This window comes from Oncorhynchus nerka, linkage group LG20, assembly GCF_034236695.1.
Source record: "Oncorhynchus nerka isolate Pitt River linkage group LG20, Oner_Uvic_2.0, whole genome shotgun sequence".
NCBI lineage: Eukaryota > Metazoa > Chordata > Actinopteri > Salmoniformes > Salmonidae > Oncorhynchus > Oncorhynchus nerka.
In genome coordinates, this window is record NC_088415.1 from 23,538,055 (window position 1) to 23,562,119 (window position 24,065).

A 24,065-nucleotide genomic window follows, 5' to 3' on the forward strand; every position below is an offset into this window, starting at 1 on the left:
GTTGATCCGTTTTCAATTTTCTCCTACCACAACCATTTAACTGTTTTAAAGTCACCATTGGCCTCATGAAATTCCTGAGCAGCTTCCTTCCTCTTCAGCAACTGAGTTAGGAAGGACGCCTGTATCTTTGTAGTGACTGGGTGTATTGATACACCATCCAAAGTGTAATAATAACTTCACCATGCTCAAAGGGATATTCGTCTACAAATAGGTGACCTTCTTTGCGAGGCGTTGGAAAACTTCCCTGGTCTTTGTGGTTGAATCTGTGTTTGAAATTCACTGTTCGACTAAGGGACCTTACAGATAATTCTATGTGTGGGGTACAGAAGTGAGTTATTCATTCAAAAATCATGTAAAACACAATTATTGCACACAGAGTGAGTCCATGCAACTTATTAAGCACATTTTTACTCCTGAACTTAAGGCTTGCCATAACAAAGGGGTTGAATAGTTATTGACTCGAGACATTTCCTCTTTTCCTTTTTAATTAATTAGTAAAAATGTCAAAAACATATATGGACTTTGACATTATAGGGTATTGTGTGTAGGCCAGTGGCAAAACATCTCCATTTAATCAATTTTAAATTCAGGCTGTAACACAATGTGTGTGTGCTGTATTTCTGCCCATTGTCATGAGTTGAAGGTCATTCCTGTGGAGTCACTGGCTGTGACTGACTGATGGGGCTGTTCTCTTATGGCTGGATCGTCAAGGGCAGGTGTGTAGTGTGGTGCGGCGGCTAATTGAATTATTAATTACTGAGAGAATGACTGTCTGGTTGTTAGCATCGCTAGACACATGACAACTGGCAGGCTCAGGTTCAGACAGCAGGCGTCCAGCACCAGGTCTGACTGGGCCTGTACGTTGGTGGGGTGAGGACTGTACTGTACCAGCCTATATTGGGAGTGCTTTGTGGATGACTGCCATATTGAGTGAGTGGTCTTTTGATGATGCACCACCACCAAGCCATCTCTTTCAAAAGAGACCGTTCTTTACTGCATCCGTCCTGTGCTCATGAATACCTTTGAGGCTCTTAGTTTAATACAGAATTTATATTTTTTGAATAATACAATTTAAGTGAAATAAAAAATCAACCCCTATAAGAGTTTTTAATCAGTAAATCAATCATGATGCGGAATGACTCATTCACTTACAATGGGAAGTAAAGCATAGAGAAGGAAAATAAGGAATCGAGGCAGTCAGACAGTGAGTCACGTGGGCCAGGCTTGCTATATAAAGCAGGCAGACAGGCATCGAGGCATTCAGTTACTGTTGGATTGAACTTTAGAATGAGTGAAACAAGTGACCTAAGCGACTTTGAGCGAGGTATGATCGTCGGTGCCAGGCGCGCTGGATCCAGTATCTCAGAAACGGGTTCACTGATAATGGTGCGACAAATAGAAAACCAGTCAGCGGCAGTCCTGTGTGCGAAAACAGCTCGTTGATTAGAGGTCGAAGGAGAATGGCAAGAATTGTGCAAGCTAACAGGCGGGCCACAAACAGGTAAATAACTGGTGTGCAGAATGGTATCTCGGAACGTACAACTCGTCGGTTCTTGTCATGGATGGGCTATTGCAGCAGATGACAATACTGGGTTCCACTCCTATCAACTATATACATGAAGAAGCAGCTCCAGTGGGCACGCGATCACCAACCCTGGACAATGGAGGAGTGGAAAAACATTGCCTGGTCCAACGAATCCCGGTTCCTGTTGTGTTATGTTAATGGCAGAGTTAGGATTTGGCGTAAGCGACATGAGTCCATGGCCCCATCCTGCATGGTGTCAACGGTACAGACTGCTGGCGGTGGTGTACAACTGCGTGATGCAACAGAATTGTGGTGCGTATCAATGGTGCTGTCGGCAGATGAGGAGAAAGTTTGCACCAGAGACTGCGTGGTCACTGGAATTAAGGAAAAAAGCTCACCCGACACCATTCAGTTGAATCAATGAACCTAGAGCTGTGGCATTAGAGCCCATAACCCCCACCCGTCACCCTAACCCTCACACCACAAACAGTGTGCCCTCTGCAGTAGAGTAGACCACCAGCACATGTTCTCCAAACACAACAAAAACAGATGTTTTCTCTCTCCACTGCCAGCCAGTGACTCATAAATACAAAAGCAAACACTGGGACTGGGACTGGTGTTCTGTCTAGACAGTCATTCCTCATTCATTAGACGGTGTGCCAACGCTCCTGCTAGCTCGGCCACTGAAACTAAAGTAGGAGACAGTTAAAATTAAGAAGTCAGAATTAAAGTAGTAAAAATCACGATTATGATGAGGCCGATGTCAACTACATAACGTCTACTGGAAACTCTCCTAACGATCCCGTCAGTTAACTTGGCCGGCTCAGCTAGCCAGTTTCCAGCTGTACTACACTGTAAATTCCAATCTGCTTCTGTATACTAGCTCTCATTATTGAACCTGAAAGGAGAAATGTATCTCAATTAGGCTTGTGGTATCTTTCAATGATTTTTGTAATCTATCACAAGACATCTAATGGCCCTTTTGGGTACTTTAGGTGTGATCACATGTGTCTAATTATTTCCTACCCTCTGTGTGGCCTTATCACATGTCAAATATATGGAATAGTGAAATGTATTTCTGTCTGTAATAAAGCCCTTTTGTGGGGAAAAACTCATTCTGATTGGCTGGGCCTGGGCCTGACTGCCAAGTGGGTTGGCCTATGCCCTCCCATGTCTGCAGCCCTGCCCAGTCATGTGAAATCTATAGATTAGGGCCTAAGGAATATATTTCAATTGACTGATTTCCTTTTATGAACTGTACCTCAGTAAAATCTTTGAAATTGTTGCATGTTGCATTTATATTTTTGTTCAGTGTATAGATATGAATAAAACATGTAAAAGTTCAAGTATAAATTACCGAAGTTACGATAGATTGACATAGATTTTCTGTTAATTACCAAAATTACTGAAGATTCCGGTAGCTTTGGTAAACTACCAGTACATTTGCGACCCTAATTTGAATGTTGTTTATAGCCATGTTGCTGTGTGGTCTGTTGAGCTTTGACCTCCGAAACGTTTTTACACATCTGCGTCTTTGTGGACCACAGTTTGTGTTTGTATTTATGAGCTCTCTGAGTCACTGGCTGGCAGTGGAGAGAGAGAAAACATCTGTTTTTGTTGTGTTTGGAGAATATGTGCTGGTGGTCTACTCTACTGGAGAGGGGACACTGTTTGTGGTGTGAGGGTTAGGGTGACGGGTGGGGGTTATGGGCTCTAATGCCACAGCATGACTTATGGTGTCTGGTGAGCTTTTTTCCTTAATTCCAGTGAAGTACAAAAGGCTAAACGAGAAAAGGAAGGACATTCTGTCATACACCAAAGCTCAACATAGTCTTGACAAAGATGAGCAAAAAATACTATAAAATAAATAAAACCAATACTGAGCTATATTGTTTAAAACAAATTGAATTATATTATTTTATGATAATACAATTGCACAGAGAAAGACATTTTATTTACAAAGTAATTAAAGTAAATCTCAAGATAATGTTCAAAATTCTTGCCCCCGCTGTTTTGGATACTCTAGCACCCTCCCGTTGCGAAGGTAACGACACTGAACCTTTTGTCTAAAATGTTTTATGAGATTGGAGAGCACATTAGGAGGATCTTAGACCATTCCTCCATACAGAATCTTTCCAGATCCGCTCTTATGATCTGCCCTCCTCAATTCAACCCACAGGTTTTCAATGCGGTTTAATTTTCAGAGAGAGAGATTTTGTGGTCAATTAACCATTTCTTTGTGGATTTTGATTAGTGCTTGGGGTTATTGTCGTGCTGGAAGATCTACTTGTGGCCTAGTGACAGCCTCCTGGTAGAGGCAAACAGGTTTTTGGCTAAAATATCCTGGTACTTGGCAAAGTTCACGATGCCGTTGACATGGGCCCCAGGACCAGTGAAAGAAAAATAGCCCCATAACATCAAAGATCTACTACCATATTTTACCATACTGTAGAGGTATGAGGTACTTTTCTGAATATGCTTCTGTTTTTCAATGCCAAACCCACCACTGATGTGCGTGGCAAAATAGCATTATTTTCATGTCATTTGAACACATTGGATTTGAGTCTGGATTTGACTCCCTCCCCAACCCTTCAGAATGCATACGCATTCGGACACAATCGGATCGTCTGCTTGGTACCAGAAACCGAGGGGTTGGGCCAGAGCCAATTCGTCATTGGCTTTGATACTCTGATTAGTTAGAGATGATCCAATCGCTGTTGACTTTGTTTTGTACAACTCCCAAACATCACCACAAAGGACTTCAATGATGGACTTCAATGATGGCAGATTCAGACTGAAGTATGTAGTGATGATAGCGATCGATAGAGCAGTGGAAGAATTCAGTAGGTCGTCAGGAAACTGGACCTCCTTCAGCCTGCACGTCATTAGCAGTCCACTATTCCCAGAACCCCAGTGGATGTGACTCCTCTTTTCCGGGAAGGTGTGAATTTTGCTCCCTCTGGACTGTGTGATGGAATAAGCTGAGGCCTTTGCGTGTTTATCAGTATATGCAGAGAAAAAGGGAGGAAGGAGAGAGAGAGGGACAACCCACCGCTGGCTCCCCAGCTGAAAATCACTACCAGCTGAACTGACACCCTCCTCCAGTCCTTCCAGATCCAGACCAGGAGGAAAGCTAGGGATCGTAGACCACCATTCCTGCTTTTAGTTTGCTAATATAATAAAAGACAAGTCAAACTTGATTTAAAGTAATGTGGAAGGCAATATGAATCTCTCATTTGGGAGATGTTTCTATATCACTTGATTAATTGCCTTTCCACTGGTTTAAGCTTTATTTTATGGTGGTTTGTTAATCCCCATCTTATCTGACCACTGGTGAAAAAAGTACCCAATTGTCATACTTGAGTAAAAGTATAGATACCTTAATAGAACGTTAGTCAAGTAAAAGTGAAAGTCACCCAGTAAAAAGTCTAAAAGTCTTTGGTTCTAAATAGGTTTAAGAAGCAAAAGTAAATGTAATTGCTAAAATATACTTTAGTATCAAAAGTAAAAGTATAAATCACTTCAAATTCCTTATATTAAGTAAAGCAGACAGCACCATTGAATTATATATACATATTTTACATATAACAAGGGGCAACACTGACATAATTTACAAGTGATGCATTTGTGTTTAGTGAGTCCGCCAGATCAGAGGCAGTAGGGATGACCAGGGATGTTCTCTTGAAGTGAATGAATTGGACCATTTTCCTGTCCTGCTAAACATTCAACACGTAACGAATACTTTTGGGTGTTAGTAAAATGCATGGAGTAAAAAGTGCAGTATTTTCTTTAGGAATGTAGTGAAGTAAAAGTTGCCAAAAATATGATTTGTAAAGTACAAATTCCCCAAAAAACTACTTAAGTAGTACTTATTTTTAGTAAAGTATTTTTACTAAAGTACTTCCACCACTGTATCGTGTTGGCTAATAAGGACACAGTGGATTTTTTGTCCTAACTCAAATAACCAAGTGTAGTCTGTAGCTGTGTTGTTATTAAAACCTCTCTCCTGGAGTTACAGTTGAAGTCGGAAGTTTACATACATCTTAGCCAAATGTATTTCAACTCAGTTTTTCACAATTTAATCCTAGTAGAAATTCCCTGTCTTAGGTCAGTTAAGATCACCACTTTATTTTAAGAATGTGAGATGTCAGAATAATAGTAGAGAGAGTGATTTATTTCAGCTTTTATTTCTTTCATCCAATTCCCAGTGGGTCAGAAGTTAATATACACTCAATTAGTATGTGGTAGCATTGCCTTTAAATTCTTTAACTTGGGTCAAATGTTTCGGGTAGCCTTCCACAAGTTTCCCACAATAAGTTGGGTGAATTTTGGCCCATTCCTCCTGACAGAGCTGGTGTAGCTGAGTCAGGTTTGTAGGCCTCCTTGCTTCCACACACTTTTTCAGTTCTGCCCACAAATGTTCTATAGGATTGAGGTCAGGGCTTTGTGATGGCCACTTCAATACCTTGACTTTGTTGTCCTTAAGCCATTTTGTCACAACTTTGGAAGTATGCCTCGTGGTCATTGTACATTTGGAAGACCCATTTGCGACCAAGCTTTACCTTCCTGACTGATATCTTGAGATGTTGCTTCAATATATCCACATAATTTTCCATCCTCCTGATGCCATCTATTTTGTGAAGTGCACCAGTCCCTCCTGTAGAAAAGCACCCCCACAACATGATGCTGCCACCCCCGTGCTTTACGGTTGGGATGGTGTTCTTCGGCTTGCAAGCCTCCCCCTTTTTCCTCCAAACATAACGATGGTCATTATGGCCGAACAGTTCTATTTTTGTTTCATCAGACAAGAGGACATTTCTCCAAAAAGTACGATCTTTGTCTCCATGTACAGTTGCAAACCGTAGTCTGGCTTTTTTATGGCGGTTTTGGAGCAGTGGCTTATTCCTTGCTGAGCGGCCTTTCAGGTTATGTCGATATAGGACTCGTTTTACTGTGGACATAGATACTTTTGTACCTGTTTTCTCCAGCATCTTTATAAGGTCCTTTGCTGTTGTTCTGGGATTGATTTTCACTTTTCGCACCAAAGTATGTTTGTCACGCCCTGACCTTAGAGAGCCTTTTTAAGTCTCTATTTGGTTTGGTCAGGGTGTGATTTGGGTGGGCATTCTATGTGTTGTATTTCTTTGTGTTTGGCCGAGTGTGGTTCCCAATCAGAGGCAGCTGTCTATCGTTGTCTCTGATTGGAAATCATACTTAGGTAGCCTTTTTTCCCCACCTATGTTGTGGGATCTTGTCCTTGTATTGTTGCTGTTGAGCCCTACACGGCTGTACGTTTCGTTGGTTCTCTCTTTCTTGTTATCATTAAAGAATATGATTATTAACCTACCCCACGCTGCATCTTGGTCTAATTCCACCAACGTCGACCGTTACAACGTTAATCTCTAGGAGACAGAACGTGCCTCCTTCCTGAGCGGTATGACGGCTGTGTGGTCCCATGGTGTTTATACTTGCATACTACAGTATATTGTTTGTACAGATGAGCGTAGTACCTTCACGCATTTGGAAATTGCTCTCAATGATGAACCAGACTTGTGGAGGTCTACAATTCTTTTTCTGCGGTCTTGGCTGATTTCTTTTGATTTTCCCATGATGTCAAGCAAAGAGGCACTGAGTTTTGAAGGTAGGCCTTGAAATACATCCACAAGTACACCTCCAATTGACTCAAATGGTGTCAATTAGCCTATCAGAAGCTTCTAAAGCCATGACATAATTTTCTGGAATTTTCCAAGCTGTTTAAAGCCAGTCAACTTAGTGTATGTAAACTTCTGACCCACTGGAATTGTGATACAGTGATAAGTGAAATAATCTGTCTGCAACCATTTGTTGGAAAAATTACTGAGTCCTAACCGACTTGCCAAAACTATAGTTTGTTAACAATACATTTGTGAAGTGGTTGAAAAACAATTTTTAATGACTCCAACCTAAGTGTATGTTAACTTCTGACTTCAACTGTATGTCATATGAGGCCCTGCTTTCCTCTCCTCCTCTCCCTTCTTTTCAGCCTGAAACATCTGCTTTCTAAAACACGTCTTTTTCTTCGTTCTTTTTTTTCTGTTCTCTTCCTCTCATCATGAACGACTGACCTGACGGGGGGGGAGTGAGGGTGACCTTCAAGGAAAAGAACAGCAGGACGGCACGTTGAGTCTCTCTCTCTCTCTCCTTTCTCTTTCTCTCCTTACTTACGCCATTTTGGTGGCTGAAGAGGGAGAATTAGAATCCGAGGGAGAGTGGGTGCTGTTGCGTGATGGATGGAGGTGGAGAATTAGAATCCGAGGGAGATGGATGGAGGTGGAGAATTAGAATCCGAGGGAGATGAATGGAGGTGGAGAATTAGAATCCGAGGGAGATGGATGGAGGTGGAGAATTAGAATCCGAGGGAGATGGATGGAGGTGGAGAATTAGAATCCGAGGGAGATGGATGGAGGTGGAGAATTAGAATCCGAGGGAGATGGATGGAGGTGGAGAATTAGAATCCGAGGGAGATGGATGGAGGTGGAGAATTAGAATCTGAGGGAGATGGATGGAGGTGGAGAATTAGAATCCGAGGGAGATGGATGGAGGTGGAGAATTAGAATCCGAGGGAGATGGATGGAGGTGGAGAATTAGAATCCGAGGGAGATGGATGGAGGTGGAGAATTAGAATCTGAGGGAGATGGATGGAGGTGGAGAATTAGAATCTGAGGGAGAGTGGGTGCTGTTGCGTGATGGCTGGAGGTGGAGAATTAGAGTCCGAGGGAGAGTGGGTGCTGTTGCGTGATTGATGGAGGTGGAGAAGTGAGGATAAGACTGTATGAGAGACTTCAGTATTCCATGGAAAGGGCCAGCGCTGTAAAGGAGAGGGATTTATGCACTGTAAAGCAACCATATCCACTACTGTCATACAGTGAAGAACAACCCAGAAAACTCTTACAGTAGCTTAAGAAAACCAGATTCTAAATCTCTGTAGCAAAGCTTATTTCTGACAGGATCCGTCTTTGTGAGAAGTGCATGCGACAATAGACAGAAAGAGATTCACTGTAGCACCGAAGGTTCAGGGCTTCATGAAGCTGTTTATTCAGTTCATCATAGTCTGTTATGCCAGAGAAACCACCAATTCCAATATTCCCCTAAAATGAAATTATGGACTATATCAAATACAATAAATCATTTGTATTGATGAAACCATGAAAATCGTAGGTCTGTCAAATTCATAGTAAAATAAAGGCATTGTTATAGCCGGTCTCTCTGGTAGTGCTGTGGCAGGATACTAGGTGCACCTGCCTCACACTTCGGGGACAAGTCCGTCGTCACACAGTTTGCCATGACAGATGGTCGGGAACACTTGTCCCCACGGCGATTATGCAACAAGTGTCATTTCACTCTGGGTGTGTTGGTGCTGCATGCAGGAAATAGGCCTCTGTGTGTATCTTAACACTAGCTAGCTGTCTGCAGGTCCAGATTGTCTAGATACAGTACACTGTGTGTATATCTAATGCCCAGAGGGAGGCGGTTAGCGTTCGTTTACTGTCAGGGTAATGTGACCCTCGGTGTCTCAGCCCAACAGAACAGAGAGTTAGACTTAATGTGATCCACTTAACCTGTCACAGGGATCTACTCTGATATAGTCCCCTGTTGAAGAATTGGTGTGTAAGAAAGCTGTGGATGGTGTGTAACTACGATTTATGTCTGAGTTTTGTCTTGCTATGACAACAATGAGTTATTAGAACTACATTTGATTCAGTTCAACTCAATACATTCAGATCAACTCAATACATCCAGATCAACTCAATACATTCAGATCAACTCAATGTATTCAAATCAATTCAATACATCCAGTTCAACACAAATACATTCAGATCAACTCAAGGTGTAGCCTATTTATCCCCAAGGGCCAATTTTAGCTGGGCTTAAAGTGTCAGTGCAGACATTAGAGGTCGACCGATTAATCGGAATGGCCGATGAATTAGGGCCGATTTCAAGTTTTCATAACAATCGGAAATCCGTATTTTTGGATGCCAATTTTTTTTTGTATGTATTTTTTACACCTTTATTTAACTAGGCAAGTCAGTTAAGAACACATTCTTATATTCAATGACGGCCTAGGAAAGGTGGGTTAACTGCCTTGTTCAGGGGCAGAACAATTTCACTAAAATTCACTGTATCACAATTCCAGTGGGTCAGACATTTACATACACTAAGTTGACTGTGGCTTTAAACAGCTTGGAAAATTCCAAAAAATGATGTCATGGCTTTAGAAGCTTCTGATAGGCTAATTGACACCATTTGAGTCAATTGGAGGTGTACCTGTGGATGTATTTCAAGACCTACCTTCAAACTCAGTGCCTCTTTGCTTGACATCATGGGAAAATCAAAAGAAATCAGCACAGACCTCAGTTAAAACATTGTAGACCTCCACAAGGAAGGTCAGGAAGGAGGCACGTTCTGTCTCCTAGAGATGAATGTACTTTGGTGCGAAAAGTGCAAATCAATCCCAGAACAACAGCAAAGGACCTTATGAAGATGCTGGAGGAAACAGGTACAAAAGTATCTAGTATCTCCACAGTAAAACGAGTCCTATATCGACATAACCTGAAAGGCCACTCAGCAAGGAAGAAGCCACTGCTCCAAAACCGCCATATAAAAGCCAGACTACGGTTTGCAACTGCACATGGAGAAATGTCCTCTGGTCTGATGAAACAAAAATAGAACTGTTTGGCCATAATGACAATCGTTATGTTGGGAGGGAAAAGGGGGAGGCTTGCAAGCCGAAGAACACCATCCCAACCGTGAAGAACGGGGGTGGCAGCATCGTGTTATGGGGGTGCTTTTCTGCAGGAGGGACTGGTGCACTTCACAAATAGATGGCATCATGAGGATGGAAAATGATGTGGATATATTGAAGCAACATCTCAAGACATCAGTCAGGAAGTTAAAGCTTGGTCGCAAATGGGTCTTCCAAATGGACAATGACCCCAAGCATACTTCCACAGTTGTGGCAAAATGGCTTAAGGACAACAAAGTCAAGGTATTGGAGTGGCCATCACAAAGCCCTGACCTCATTCCTATAGAACATTTGTGGGCAGAACTGAAAAAGTGTGTGCGAGCAAGGAGACCTTACAAACCTGACTCAGTTACACCAGCTCTGTCAGGAGGAATGGGCCAAAATTCACCCAACTTATTGTGGGAGGCTACCCTGAAACGTTTGACCCAAGTTAAAGAATTTAAAGGCAATGCTGCCAAATACTAATTGAGTATATACATTTCTGACCCACTGGAAATGTGGTGAAAGAAATAAAAGCTGAAATAAATCATTCTCTACTATTATTCTGACATTTCACATTCTTAAAATAAAGTGGTGATCCTAACTGACCTAAGACAGAGAATATTTACTAGGATTAAATGTAAAGAATTGTGAAAAACTGAGTTTAAATGTATTTGGGCTAAGGTGTATGTAAACTTACGACTTCATCTGTAACTGTCACTTTAAATCTCCATGCAAAACCCTAGTTTTCTGCAGTACTTCACAAGAATAGCCGTTCTATATATATATATATATATATTTACAACTTTCTTCGCATACCTTTTTATATATATTTTTTCTTTTCCACAAACTCATCTTCAAAACACTCTCCTGCAACCCGCCTCACCAATTTATATATTTTTTTAAAGAAAGTATTATTTACCTCAAATCTGTAATCCTACATAGAAGCTAACCAGAAGCTAACCAGAAGCTAGCCTGAAGCTAACCAGAAGCTAGCCAGAAGCTAGTTAGCTTCTTTACTGGCTAATCGTTAGTATTCAGCTAACCACGGTTTGTGGTCATCAGCTATCCTTTAGCTCGAAAATCTATCGCCAGTTTTGTACGGCGCGGCTCGGGCCAGAACATACCGGACCTATATTTCTCTCCATGTCCCCAGATTTCAACCGCAAGCTCTGGACATTTATACCTGGATCTCGCAGCTAGCTAGCTGCCATCCGTGTGACTATCGGCTTACGTCGATTCCGGCGCAAACATAAATTATTCCGGAGCTAGCCAGCTGAAGAGTTCCATCAACCACTCCTGGGCTACAATCACCTATCCGGACCCGTTTTACTGCCAACACGGAGCCCCACCGGGCCTTCACAACTGGACTACCGACGTTATCTGCCCGAGGAAGTTATCCAGCTGGCTCCTCCGTCGCGACGTTACCTGAACGCCCATCTGCGGTCTGCTAATCGTTAGCTGTCTTATCGGCTGCTATCTGAATAGACCTATCGGACAATTTTTTTCTTTTTTCTTGGGCCTCTATAACTATATCTAGTTTTTTTTTTTTGCGAATTGGATTGATCCCCTCTACCACACGGAACCCCACTAATCCTACCGACGGAAACGCACGAGGTGGCTAAAAACAGACCTCCATCCTATGCTAATTTGCTACCGATGGCCCGGCTAGCTGTCTGAATCGCCGTGACCCCAACCAACTTCACTACTCACTGGACCCTTTTGATCACTTGACTAAGCATGCCTCTCCTTAATGTCAATATGCCTTGTCCATTGCTGTTCTGGTTAGTGTTTATTGGCTTATTTGGTTTCAATTATGTTTCTAGAGACAATATCTCTCTCATCATCACTCAATACCTAGGTTTACCTCCACTGTATTCACATACTACCATACCTTTGTCTGTACATTATACAATGAAGCTATTTTATCGCCCCCAGAAACCTCCTTTTACTCTCTGTTCCAGACCTTCTAGACGACCAATTCTCATTGCTTTTAGCCATACCCTTATCCTACTCCTCCTCTTTTCCTCTGGTGATGTAGAGGTGAATCCAGGCCCCACAGTGCCTAGCTCCACTCCTATTCCCCAGGTGCTCTCTTTTGATGACTTCTGTAAACGTAATAGCCTTGGTTTCATGCATGTTAACATTAGAAGCCTCCTCCCTAAGTTTGTTTTATGCACCGCTTTAGCATACTCTGCCAACCCGGATGTTCTAGCTGTGTCTGAATCCTGGCTTAGGAAGACCACCAAAAATTCTGAAATTTTCATCCCAAACTACAACATTTTCAGACAAGATAGAACGGCCAAAGGGTGCGGTGTTGCAATCTACTGCAGGTCTGTACCCAAACAATTTGAACTTCTACTTCTACTAAAAAATCCACCTCTCTAAAAACAAGTCTCTCACCGTTGCCGCCTGCTATAGACCACCCTCTGCCCCCAGCTGTGCTCTGGACACCATATGTGAACTGATTGCCCCCCATCTATCTTCAGAGCTCGTGCTGCTAGGCGACCTAAACTGGAACATGCTTAACACCCCAGCCATTCTACAATCTAAGCTTGATGCCCTCAACCTCACACAAATGATCAATGAACCTACCAGGTACCTCCCCAAAGCCGTAAACACGGGCACCCTCATGGATATCATCCTAACCAACTTTCCCTCTAAATACACCTCTGCTGTCTTCAACCAAGATCTCAGCGATCACTGCCTCATTGCCTGCATCCGTAATGGGTCAGCGGTCAAACGACCTCCACTCATCACTGTCAAACGCTCCCTGAAACACTTCAGCGAGCAGGCCTTTCTAATCGACCTGGCCGGGGTATCCTGGAAGGATATTGATCTCATCCCGTCAGTAGAGGATGCCTGGTTATTTTTTTTAAATGCCTTCCTAACCATCTTAAATAAGCATGCCCCATTCAAGAAATTTAGAACCAGGAACAGGTATATCCCTTGGTTATCCCCAGACCTGACTGCCCTTAACCAACACAAAAACATCCTATGGCGTTCTGCATTAGCATCGAACAGCCCCCGTGATATGTAGCTTTTCAGGGAGGCGAGAAACCATTATACACAGGCAGTTAGAAAAGCCAAGGCTAGCTTTTTCAAGCAGAAATTTGCTTCCTGCAACACTAACTCAAAAAAGTTCTGGGACACTGTAAAGTCCATGGAGAATAAGAACACCTCCTCCCAGCTGCCCACTGGACTGAAGATAGGAAACACTGTCACCACTGATAAATCCACTATAATTGAGAATTTCAATAAGCATTTTTCTAAGGCTGTCCATGCTTTCCACCTGGCTACCCCTACCCTGGTCAACAGCACTGCACCCCCACAGCAACTCGCCCAAGCCATCCCCATTTCTCCTTCTCCCAAATCCAGTCAGCTGATGTTCTGAAAGAGCTGCAAAATCTGGACCCCTACAAATCAGCCGGGCTAGACAATCTGGACCCTTTCTTTCTCAAATTATCTGCCGAAATTGTTGCCACCCCTATTACTAGCCTGTTCAACCTCTCTTTCGTGTTGTCTGAGATTCCCAAAGATTGGAAAGCAGCTGCGGTCATCCCCCTCTTCAAAGGGGGGGACACTTTTGACCCAAACTGCTACAGACCTATATCTATCCTACCCTGCCTTACTAATGTCTTCGAAAGCCAAGTCAATAAACAGATTACTGACCATTTCGAATCTCACCATACCCTCTCTGCTATGCAATCTGGTTTCAGAGCTGGTCATGGGTGCACCTCAGCCACGCTCAAGGTCCTAAACGATATCTTAACCGCCATCGATAAGAAACATTACTGTGCAGCCGTATTCATTGATCTGGCCAAGGCTTTCGACTCTGTCAATCACCACATCCTCATCGGCAGTCTCGACAGCCTTGGTTTCTCAAATGATTGCCTCGCCTGGTTCACCAACTACTTCTCTGATAGAGTTCAGTGTGTCAAATCGGAGGGTCTGCTGTCCAGACCTTTGGCAGTCTCTATGGGGGTGCGACAGGGTTCAATTCTTGGACCGACTCTCTTCTCTGTATACATCAATGATGTCGCTCTTGCTGCTGGTGAGTCTCTGATCCACCTCTACGCAGACGACACCATTCTGTATACTTCTGGCCCTTCTTTGGACACTGTGTTAACAACCCTCCAGGCAAGCTTCAATGCCATACAACTCTCCTTCCGTGGCCTCCAATTACTCTTAAATACAAGTAAAACTAAATTTATGCTCTTCAACCGATCGCTGCCTGCACTTGCCCGCCTGTCCAACATCACTACTCTGGACGGCTCTGACTTAGAATACGTGGACAACTACAAATACCTAGGTGTCTGGTTAGACTGTACACTCTCCTTCCAGACCCACATCAAACATCTCCAATCCAAAGTTAAATCTAGAATTGTCTTCCTATTTCGCAACAAAGCATCCTTCACTCATGCTGCCAAACATACCCTCGTAAAACTGACCATCCTACCAATCCTCGACTTCGGCGATGTCATTTACAAAATAGCCTCCAATACCCTACTCAACAAATTGGATGCAGTCTATCACAGTGCCATCCGTTTTGTCACCAAAGCCCCATATACTACCCACCACTGCGACCTGTACGCTCTCGCTCTCGCTTCATACTCGTCGCCAATCCCACTGGCTCCATGTCATCTACAAGACCCTGCTAGGTAAAGTCCCCCCTTATCTCAGCTCGCTGGTCACCATAGCATCACCCACCTGTAGCACGCGCTCCAGCAAGTATATCTCTCTGGTCACCCCCAAAACCAATTCTTTATTTGGCCGCCTCTCCTTCCAGTTCTCTGCTGCCAATTACTGGAACGAACTACAAAAATCTCTGAAACTGGAAACGCTTATCTCCCTCACTAGCTTTAAGCACCAGCTGTCAGAGCAGCTCACAGATTACTGCACCTGTACATAGCCCACCTATAATTTAGCCCAAACAACTACCTCTTTCCCTACTGTATTTATTTTATTTATTTATTTATTTTGCTCCATTGCACCCCATTATTTTTATTTCTACTTTGCACATTCTTCCACTGCAAATCTACCATTCCAGTGTTTTACTTGCTATATTGTATTGTTTATTGTTTACTTTGCCACGATGGCCTTTTTTTTGCCTTTACCTCCCTTATCTCACCTCATTTGCTCACATCGTATATAGACTTGTTTCTACTGTATTATTGACTGTATGTTTGTTTTACTCCATATGTGTAACTGTGTCGTTGTATGTGTCGAACTGCTTTGCTTTATCTTGGCCAGGTCGCAATTGTAAATGAGAACTTGTTCTCAACTTGCCTACCTGGTTAAATAAAGGTAAAAAATATATATTTTAAAAGCTGTGGTGCATATCTTAGTAGTGTAGTGCCCATTTAGAAGTCAGAAGGCCCCTACATTTTAATCAGGCAGTTGGAGGGCCTACTAAAACTTGACTGAGGGTCTTAACATGGTGTCAGTATGTGTTTGAGATGCAGAAGGGTGTGTTGTGAGTATTCTATACAGTCATCCCACTATAAGGCTGAAAATACCCTGTGGTCATGGTCAGGGGATTAACACGGGCTCTAGTCAGCTGTGACTGATATCTGTTTTTAGGTCAGATGATATAGGCAAACAACCTTGCTTGTTAATTTGGTACTTTGGGTGTGGTGTAAGATGGGTTAAATTCACTAATAGTCTTCATATCAAATTATATAAACACTAAGTAGTATCACCATTTCTGATTTTGCATGTAATGGAAATTGGAAACATTGTTAAACTATGAAATCGTAACTAAAAGCCTGATTGGCTGTAGTTTTTATTACAGCTTTAAAATTAATTTCTATGTTTGTAGTGTACAACCGATAACGAACTCCCCTGGCCATAACTCTGTTGTTGGCAGCCTTCTTCCTGTATGATGGGGAAGTTGTTTAATGTAGCTAAGAATCCAGGGTTTGTCCGGTGTAAACTACAGATGAGGTCACTATTCAAACCCAAACAAAGGGAAAGTGTAAAAGGGAAAGTTCCCATGGAAAGAGTTAATGACAGGAGTTATATATGGGGAAGCCACCCCCACTCACAAACACCCCTTCCATGTTGACTCATTGAATGAATTTCAATTTGAGACTTTTCGAATGATTAACATTTTTATATACAGTATTTACCTTGTCACTGTAAGCTCAAACTGGACTTTGGAATATTTACTGAGGCTCCTATACGCCAAACATGATGTACCTGTCATTGCACACTGGTTGACCTTTGAACTGCATGGTGCAGACTTACTGTGGAGGGAGCTGCTCTGAGTGTATTCATATATACAGTCATTAGTGTGAACTCTGGACTGCTGTTGGCAGTCAGACATGGTGGACAAGGTATGGAGGAAGAGTTGGCAGTTCATAGAGCACAGGAGGTCTCTGCGTGTGAAGCAGCAGTCTTCTCCAAATGTTGAACGTAAGAGTGAGTGAGTACCCTCTCCTGTTTAACTTCCTGCCGGGTTGAAGGGTTGCTTTCAAAGGTTGGATTGAAGGGTTTGCATGTTGATTGCACTACTTGGTTCTTACTGTGTCATCACGCCAACAAATGTGCTGACTGTTGAACTTTTCATGGAGATTGGCTTGGTGACGTGTTACTCTCTCTGAATATTAGATAATGAATGGGGCTGTTACAGTCATATTTCAAATAGTAATCATGGCCGACCCACTTACATGCACTTTTAATCAGCGCACGGTGTTGAGAAGTTGATGTAGGCTGTGTCTAGAAATGGTAGTGTCAGCAGTTTTGAGAAATGACCCGTGTGAGTCGTGGTCTGGCTGAATGCTGCTCCACCACCATCTATGCACTGTTGGCTCTGTAATTACGTTTTTAAACACACAGAAACATGGACTTCAGCCCACACTGTTTTATTTGGCTGTTTTCATTTAGACATCAACATCTTAGTTGGAATTCATGCTGTGAGGACTTGATTCACAGACATTTCCTGAACTTATTCCTCAGCACAGGGGTTAAAGTCATGTACACACTCTACTCAGCAAATTGGATGCGGTCTATCACAGTGCCATCCATTTTGTCACCAAAGCCCCATATACTCCCCACCACTGCGACCTGTATGCTCTCGTTGGCTGGCCCTCGCTTCATATTTGTCGTCAAACCCACTGGCTCCAGGTCATCTATAAGTCTTTGGTAGGTAAAGCCCCGCCTTATCTCAGCTCACTGGTCACCATAGCAGCACCCACCCGTAGCACGCGCTCCAACAGGTATATTTCACTGGTCACCTCCAAAGCCAATTCCTACTTTGGCCGCCTTTCCTTCCAGTTCTCTGCTACCAATGACTGGAACGAATTGCAAAAATCTCTGAAGATGGAGAACTCCCTCACTAGCTTTAATCACCAGCTGTCAGAGCAGCTCACAGATCACATCCAACTACCTCATCCCCATACTGTTATTTATTTGATTTATTTTGCTCCTTTGCACCCCACTATCTCTACTTGCACATTCATCTTCTGCACATCTATCACTCCAGTGTTTAATTGCTAAATTGTAATTATTTCACCACTATGGCCTATTTATTGCCTTACCTTCCTTATCTCACCTCATTTGGACACATTGTATATAGACTTTTTTTCTATTGTGTTATTGACTGTATGTTTGTTTATTCCATGTGTAACTCTCTGTTGTTGTTTGTGTCGCACTGCTTTGCTTTATCTTGGCCAGGTCGCAGTTGTAAATGAGAACTTGTTCTCAACTAGCCTACCTGGTTAAATAAAGGTGAAATAAAAAAAAATGAAAGAATGACAGTTCCAAATGAGTACTGAATGGTCAATGTTGGTGGTGGTTGTACTTTACTGTCCTGAATGGGTTCTAGAGGAGTAATGGATGAGATGACTACTTGATGAGTGTCAGTATGGTATGAGTACTGGGAGACCAGTGGATGGGCACAGGATATGAAAGCTTTGAATTACTGTGTTTCTCTGTATCACTGCAGTGTGGAGGCGGATGAAAACTTTGAGAAACTCTTTCTGTCTGTGTCATTGCAGTAGAGTAACTGTGTATCTCTGTGTGTCTGTTATTGCAGTGTGGAGGGGGATGCGCGGCCCAGTGAAAGCGACGGTGGAGCCAGCTACAGGGGCCCAGTGATCAGCCCAGACCGCTTCGAGGGCCCCCTCTACGGACACGGAGTGCAGCCCGGCCCCCAGCGGCCTCCCCGCAGGCCCAAGCTCCAGCACTCCCAGTCCATCCTCCGCAAGCAGGCAGAGGAAGAGGCCATCAAACGCTCCCGCTCACACTCAGAGGGCTATGAGCTGTCGGCTGACCTCCAGGACAAACAGGTAGAGTATCCTGGCCCCAGTCTAATTGTCTGCAGACACACTCATCAACATCTATACAGATGTCGTCACCTAATATCTCCCCTACTGAACGACTGTATCATTGACCACACTACACACACCCTAACTAAGCATTTACTACAGGTTCTCTGCTCATCCTCTACATTTGTATGACTATCAAATTATAGTAATTGTCCCTTGACAAGCTCAATTCAGCCCCACGTGTGTATGAGCATGGGTCCTCATTTGTGAAGGGCTGTTGTGTTATAATCATGATGTTATTATCCGTCAGGTGGAGATGCTGGAGCGTAAATATGGCGGACGCTTCATAACCCGGCATGCGGCCCGAACCATCCAAACAGCCTTCCGTCAGTACCAGATGAACAAAAACTTTGAACGTCTCAGGAGTTGTATGTCTGAGAACCGCATGTCCCGACGCATCGTCCTGTCCAACATGAGGATGCAGTTCTCCTTCGAGGGCCCTGAGAAAGTCCACAGCTCCTACTTTGAGGGGAAACAAGTGTCCCTGACAAATGACGGCACCCCCCTGGCCTTGGTACAGTCAGAGTGTGGGGACATGGAGGTCCACCACCAGGCCAACATGGCATCACACCCGGCCTCCCAAAACCACCTAACGGATGCCATCACAGAGCTGGAGGATGCCTTCTCCAGGCAGGTCAAGTCTCTGGCCGAGTCCATCGACGACGCCTTGAACTGCCGCAGCCTGCAGGGCGATGAGGCTCATGACCCAGAGGCCTTGGGCTGCCCCGAGTTGGAGAGGGAGGTGGCCTATCAGGTGAAGCCTCACCGCGGGGCGACGGGACGCAAGCGAGAGGACATGATGGCATCCTACAGCGATGTGACTCTGTTTATTGACGAGGAGGAACTGTCTCCCTCCATGGGGCTGTCGCGGGGGTCTGGTGACCAGCCCTCCAGCATTGAGTCAGATCTCCGCCTGCGCTCGGCCAACTCCTCCCAGGACTACTGGCCACTGGACCCCAAGGATGAGGAGCATGACACGGACACCAGCTGCCGCAGCACTCCCTCCCTGGAGTGCCAGGAACAGAGGCTCCACCTCCCCCTGCTGACCATCGAGCCGCCCAGCGACAGCTCTGCCGAACACAGCGACCGCTCTGACCGCAGCTCCATCAAACGTCCACCTGTCTACGAGTCTCACGGGGGAGGGCACATCGTGGCATCCTCCCAGGCCAGCCCCAAACACATCTCTCATGGCCCGCCCCCACGAGGGCCCTCCCGGGACGACGAGGCACCCCTCCGCCACCGCCACAGGGCGCTGGAGAGCCACCTGGCCATCAACGGCTCGGCCAACCGGCAGAGCAAGTCTGAGTCTGACTTTTCGGATGGGGACAACGACAGCATCAACAGCACGTCTAACTCCAACGACACCATCAACTGCAGCTCTGAGTCGTCGTCCCGGGACAGCCTGAGGGAACAGACACTCAGCAAGCAGACGTACCACAAAGAGACACGCAACAGCTGGGACTCACCGGTCTTCAGCAACGATGTGATCCGCAAGAGGCACTATCGCATCGGCCTGAACCTCTTCAACAAGTAGGTGCTCGGCTCTGACAAAGTGCTGACGTGGCTGACCACTGATTGGTGTCATGAGCTGGGGTCAATGAGCTGTTGATGTTGTAGAGTGGTCCTGGTAGTTGAACCGAGGTGACCTACCTACAGTAATCACGGTTGTATGAGTGCCACACAATATAAGTTTAATTCATGTTGAGGATAAGAGGATCTATTAAAATGGAAAAATTGAAAATGCATTTGTGTAAGATAGGCCTATAGGCTAAGTCATATATTTGGGCATTTGTGTCATCTCTTTGCATATGTCTACTTATTCAACTTATTTTACAGTCCATCTGTTTATCCTCTACTACATACAGCCAGACAGTGTTGCTCCATTTTCTGTGCCTTGGTTAAATATGATTAACCACCGTTTTCTTGCTGAGGACACTTCCTATCAGTCAGAATCAAACACCACACTTGGCTCTGTAAAATGATTGGATAGGCCGCATAAGGACACGCCTGGTTATATATGTGTGTCTCTGCAGGAAGCCAGAAAAGGGTGTCCAGTACCTGACTGAGAGAGGGTTCGTCCCAGACACGCCTGTGGGTGTGGCTCACTTCCTGCTTCAGAGAAAGGGTCTGAGCAGGCAGATGATTGGAGAGTTCCTGGGCAACCGGCAGAAACAGTTCAACAGAGACGTCCTGGAGTGAGTACTGTTAATTGGTCATTTTTAAAGGCCAGGTCATGTGACCTGACCAGGAACATCTCTAGACACTCTTTATAGTCTATCAATCCACCTTGGAGTGGGAGGTCACAGGGGAATAACCCTGTTATTCCAGTGCCTTGCACAGAGAGTGTTATACTGTAGGACAGGCCAGAACAATAGATGAACTGTACAGAGTTCAGCAAACTATCCTCAATCTTCACACTCCCTGCTCCAAATGTTTCTCCAAACTGAGAGGTTATTGCCTTGGAACAGTTGGCACTAACATTGTGGCCATTAAATTTCAACATATTAAACAAAGATGGCTGATTTGTACTGCAGGGTTGAGGAAGCTAGCAAGCATTTCACCGCACGTTTTATACCTGCTGTGAACGTGACGAACACATTTTATTTGATTTGATTTTTTATTTCAACTTTGTATATCTGTGGCTTTGGGCCAGCCTGGTAGAATGTCCACACTCTGCTGCTCAGGGACAGAGAGAGATGGAGGTACAGGCTGGACTCATTAACATGCTACAGGCGATAGAGATGACTGACTGTGTCAATAGGACTAGAAAACCCCCAAAGTCACCCTATCTCAAACACACAGATCTCCACATTTAAGAACAATCTGGTGCTCCTCACACTTGACCTCTCAAATGTGTTTTGTGTCATTATCAAAGGACTATTAGGGAGTTACCTGTCAGATTTAAACAAATCTTGAACTGCTGTGCACAGAATGCCCCTGTGATCTGTTTTTTTAAATCTGGGAAGTAAATGAGATACTAGACAAATCATTGATCAACGATATATTTTTGGGTTAGTGAATTAATTGTTGGTTGTGTGGTTGGTTGGTTGTGTGTTCCAGCTGTGTGGTAGATGAGATGGATTTCTCGTCGATGGAGCTGGACGAGGCACTGAGGAAGTTCCAGAATCACATCCGGGTCCAGGGAGAGGCCCAGAAGGTGGAGCGCCTGATTGAAGCCTACAGGTAAGACAACAGAGGAGAATACATAGGTTAAGGATGTACTGGAATAAAGATACATACCGGTGAGAGAAGCATACACAGAAGGGGTTTGGCCAAGAGGGGTACACAGATCTGTTTTAGCATTACTGTAATGGCTAGAGTACTGCACAATAGTTTTGGAAAATATGTCACGAGAGAGACGTTGTTATTTGCTATTTTGTATTACATTTTCAAATAGAGTTGCTCTGACGTTGACCAAAGTCATGGAAATGCAAGTCACTGATAGCTTTGCTCACAACACCATGTTGGCTAAAGGACTGGTACACACACGATACTGCAATATGATGACATGGTACACACACGATACTGCAATATGATGACATGGTACACACACGATACTGCAATATGATGACATGGTACACACACGATACTGCAATATGATGACATGGTACACACACGATACTGCAATATGATGACATGGTACACACACGATACTGCAATATGATGACATGGTACACACACGATACTGCAATATGATGACATGGTACACACACGATACTGCAATATGATGACATGGTACACACACGATACTGCAATATGATGACATGGTACACACACGATACTGCAATATGATGACATGGTACACACACGATACTGCAATATGATGACATGGTACACACACGATACTGCAATATGATGACATGGTACACACACGATACTGCAATATGATGACATGGTACACACACGATACTGCAATATGATGACATGGTACACACACGATACTGCAATATGATGACATGGTACACACACGATACTGCAATATGATGACATGGTACACACACGATACTGCAATATGATGACATGGTACACACACGATACTGCAATATGATGGCATGGTACACACACGATACTGCAATATGATGGCATGGTACACACACAATACTGCAATATGATGACATGGTACACACACAATACTGCAATATGATGACATGGTACACACACGATACTGCAATATGATGGCATGGTACACACACGATACTGCAATATGATGGCATGGTACACACACGATACTGCAATATGATGACATGGTACACACACGATACTGCAATATGATGACATGGTACACACACGATACTGCAATATGATGACATGGTACACACACGATACTGCAATATGATGACATGGTACACACACGATACTGCAATATGATGACATGGTACACACACGATACTGCAATATGATGGCATGGTACACACACGATACTGCAATATGATGACATGGTACACACACGACACTGCAATATGATGGCATGGTACACACACGATACTGCAATATGATGACATGGTACACACACGATACTGCAATATGATGACATGGTACACACACGATACTGCAATACGATGGCATGGTACACACACAATACTGCAATATGATGACATGGTACACACACGACACACGATACTGCAATATGATGGCATGGTACACACACTATACTGCAATATGATGACATGGTACACACACGATACTGCAATATGATGGCACGGTACACACACGATACTGCAATATGACGGCATGGTACACACACGATACTGCAATATGACGGCATGGTACATACACGATACTGCAATATGACGGCATGGTACACACACAATACTGCAATACGATGGCATGGTACACACACGATACTGCAATACGACGGCATGGTACACACACAATACTGCAATACGATGGCATGGTACACACACGATACTGCAATATGACGGCATGGTACACACACCATGGTGACAGTTATTGACCATCCTCTGATGCATTGTATCCTGGCCTGAACACGTTTTATAGTGTCCACATTGTGTGGACTATAAGGCTTTTAACATTCTGCTGCATTCTATGATGGCTCTCTATATCAAACGTCTCCATAACTCTTTCAATCTCTGACATGTGATGTCATCTCTCTTTCCTGTTTGTCTGTGTTCCAGTCAGCGCTACTGTATCTGTAACCCCACGGTGGTGCGCCAGTTCCGGAACCCTGACACCATCTTCATCCTGGCTTTCGCCATCATCCTCCTCAACACGGATATGTACAGCCCCAACGTCAAGCCAGAGAGGAAGATGAAGCTGGAGGACTTCGTTAAGAATCTCAGAGGTGAGAGAGAGAAGGGGGAATGTCAGGGTTTCTGAAGTCAAAACTGAGACTTTGTCCTCTATATACTTAAGAGAAAATAAATCATAAAAACTGCATAAAGTGAGTGCGGGACATTCACAAAACGATTGCTTCACCCTTTCAACAATG

General features: G+C 44.0%; 1 protein-coding gene across 6 annotated transcripts in view; it reads left to right on the forward strand.

The window, feature by feature from the left end:
* LOC115102091 (IQ motif and SEC7 domain-containing protein 1-like) overlaps positions 1–24,065 on the forward strand; it is a 236,841-nt gene that overhangs the window by 187,778 nt on the left and 24,998 nt on the right. For 5 of the 6 annotated variants that reach the window (XM_029621660.2, XM_029621665.2, XM_029621661.2 and 2 more), the window contains 5 exons: positions 18,325–18,577; positions 18,867–20,146; positions 20,650–20,811; positions 21,677–21,799; positions 23,752–23,918. In XM_029621660.2, coding sequence (XP_029477520.1) covers positions 18,325–18,577; positions 18,867–20,146; positions 20,650–20,811; positions 21,677–21,799; positions 23,752–23,918 — 1,985 coding nt within the window. Of the gene's footprint in view, positions 1–16,566; positions 16,714–18,324; positions 18,578–18,866; positions 20,147–20,649; positions 20,812–21,676; positions 21,800–23,751; positions 23,919–24,065 lie in introns of those variants that run through there. The other variant, XM_029621662.2, reaches the window with a different exon arrangement.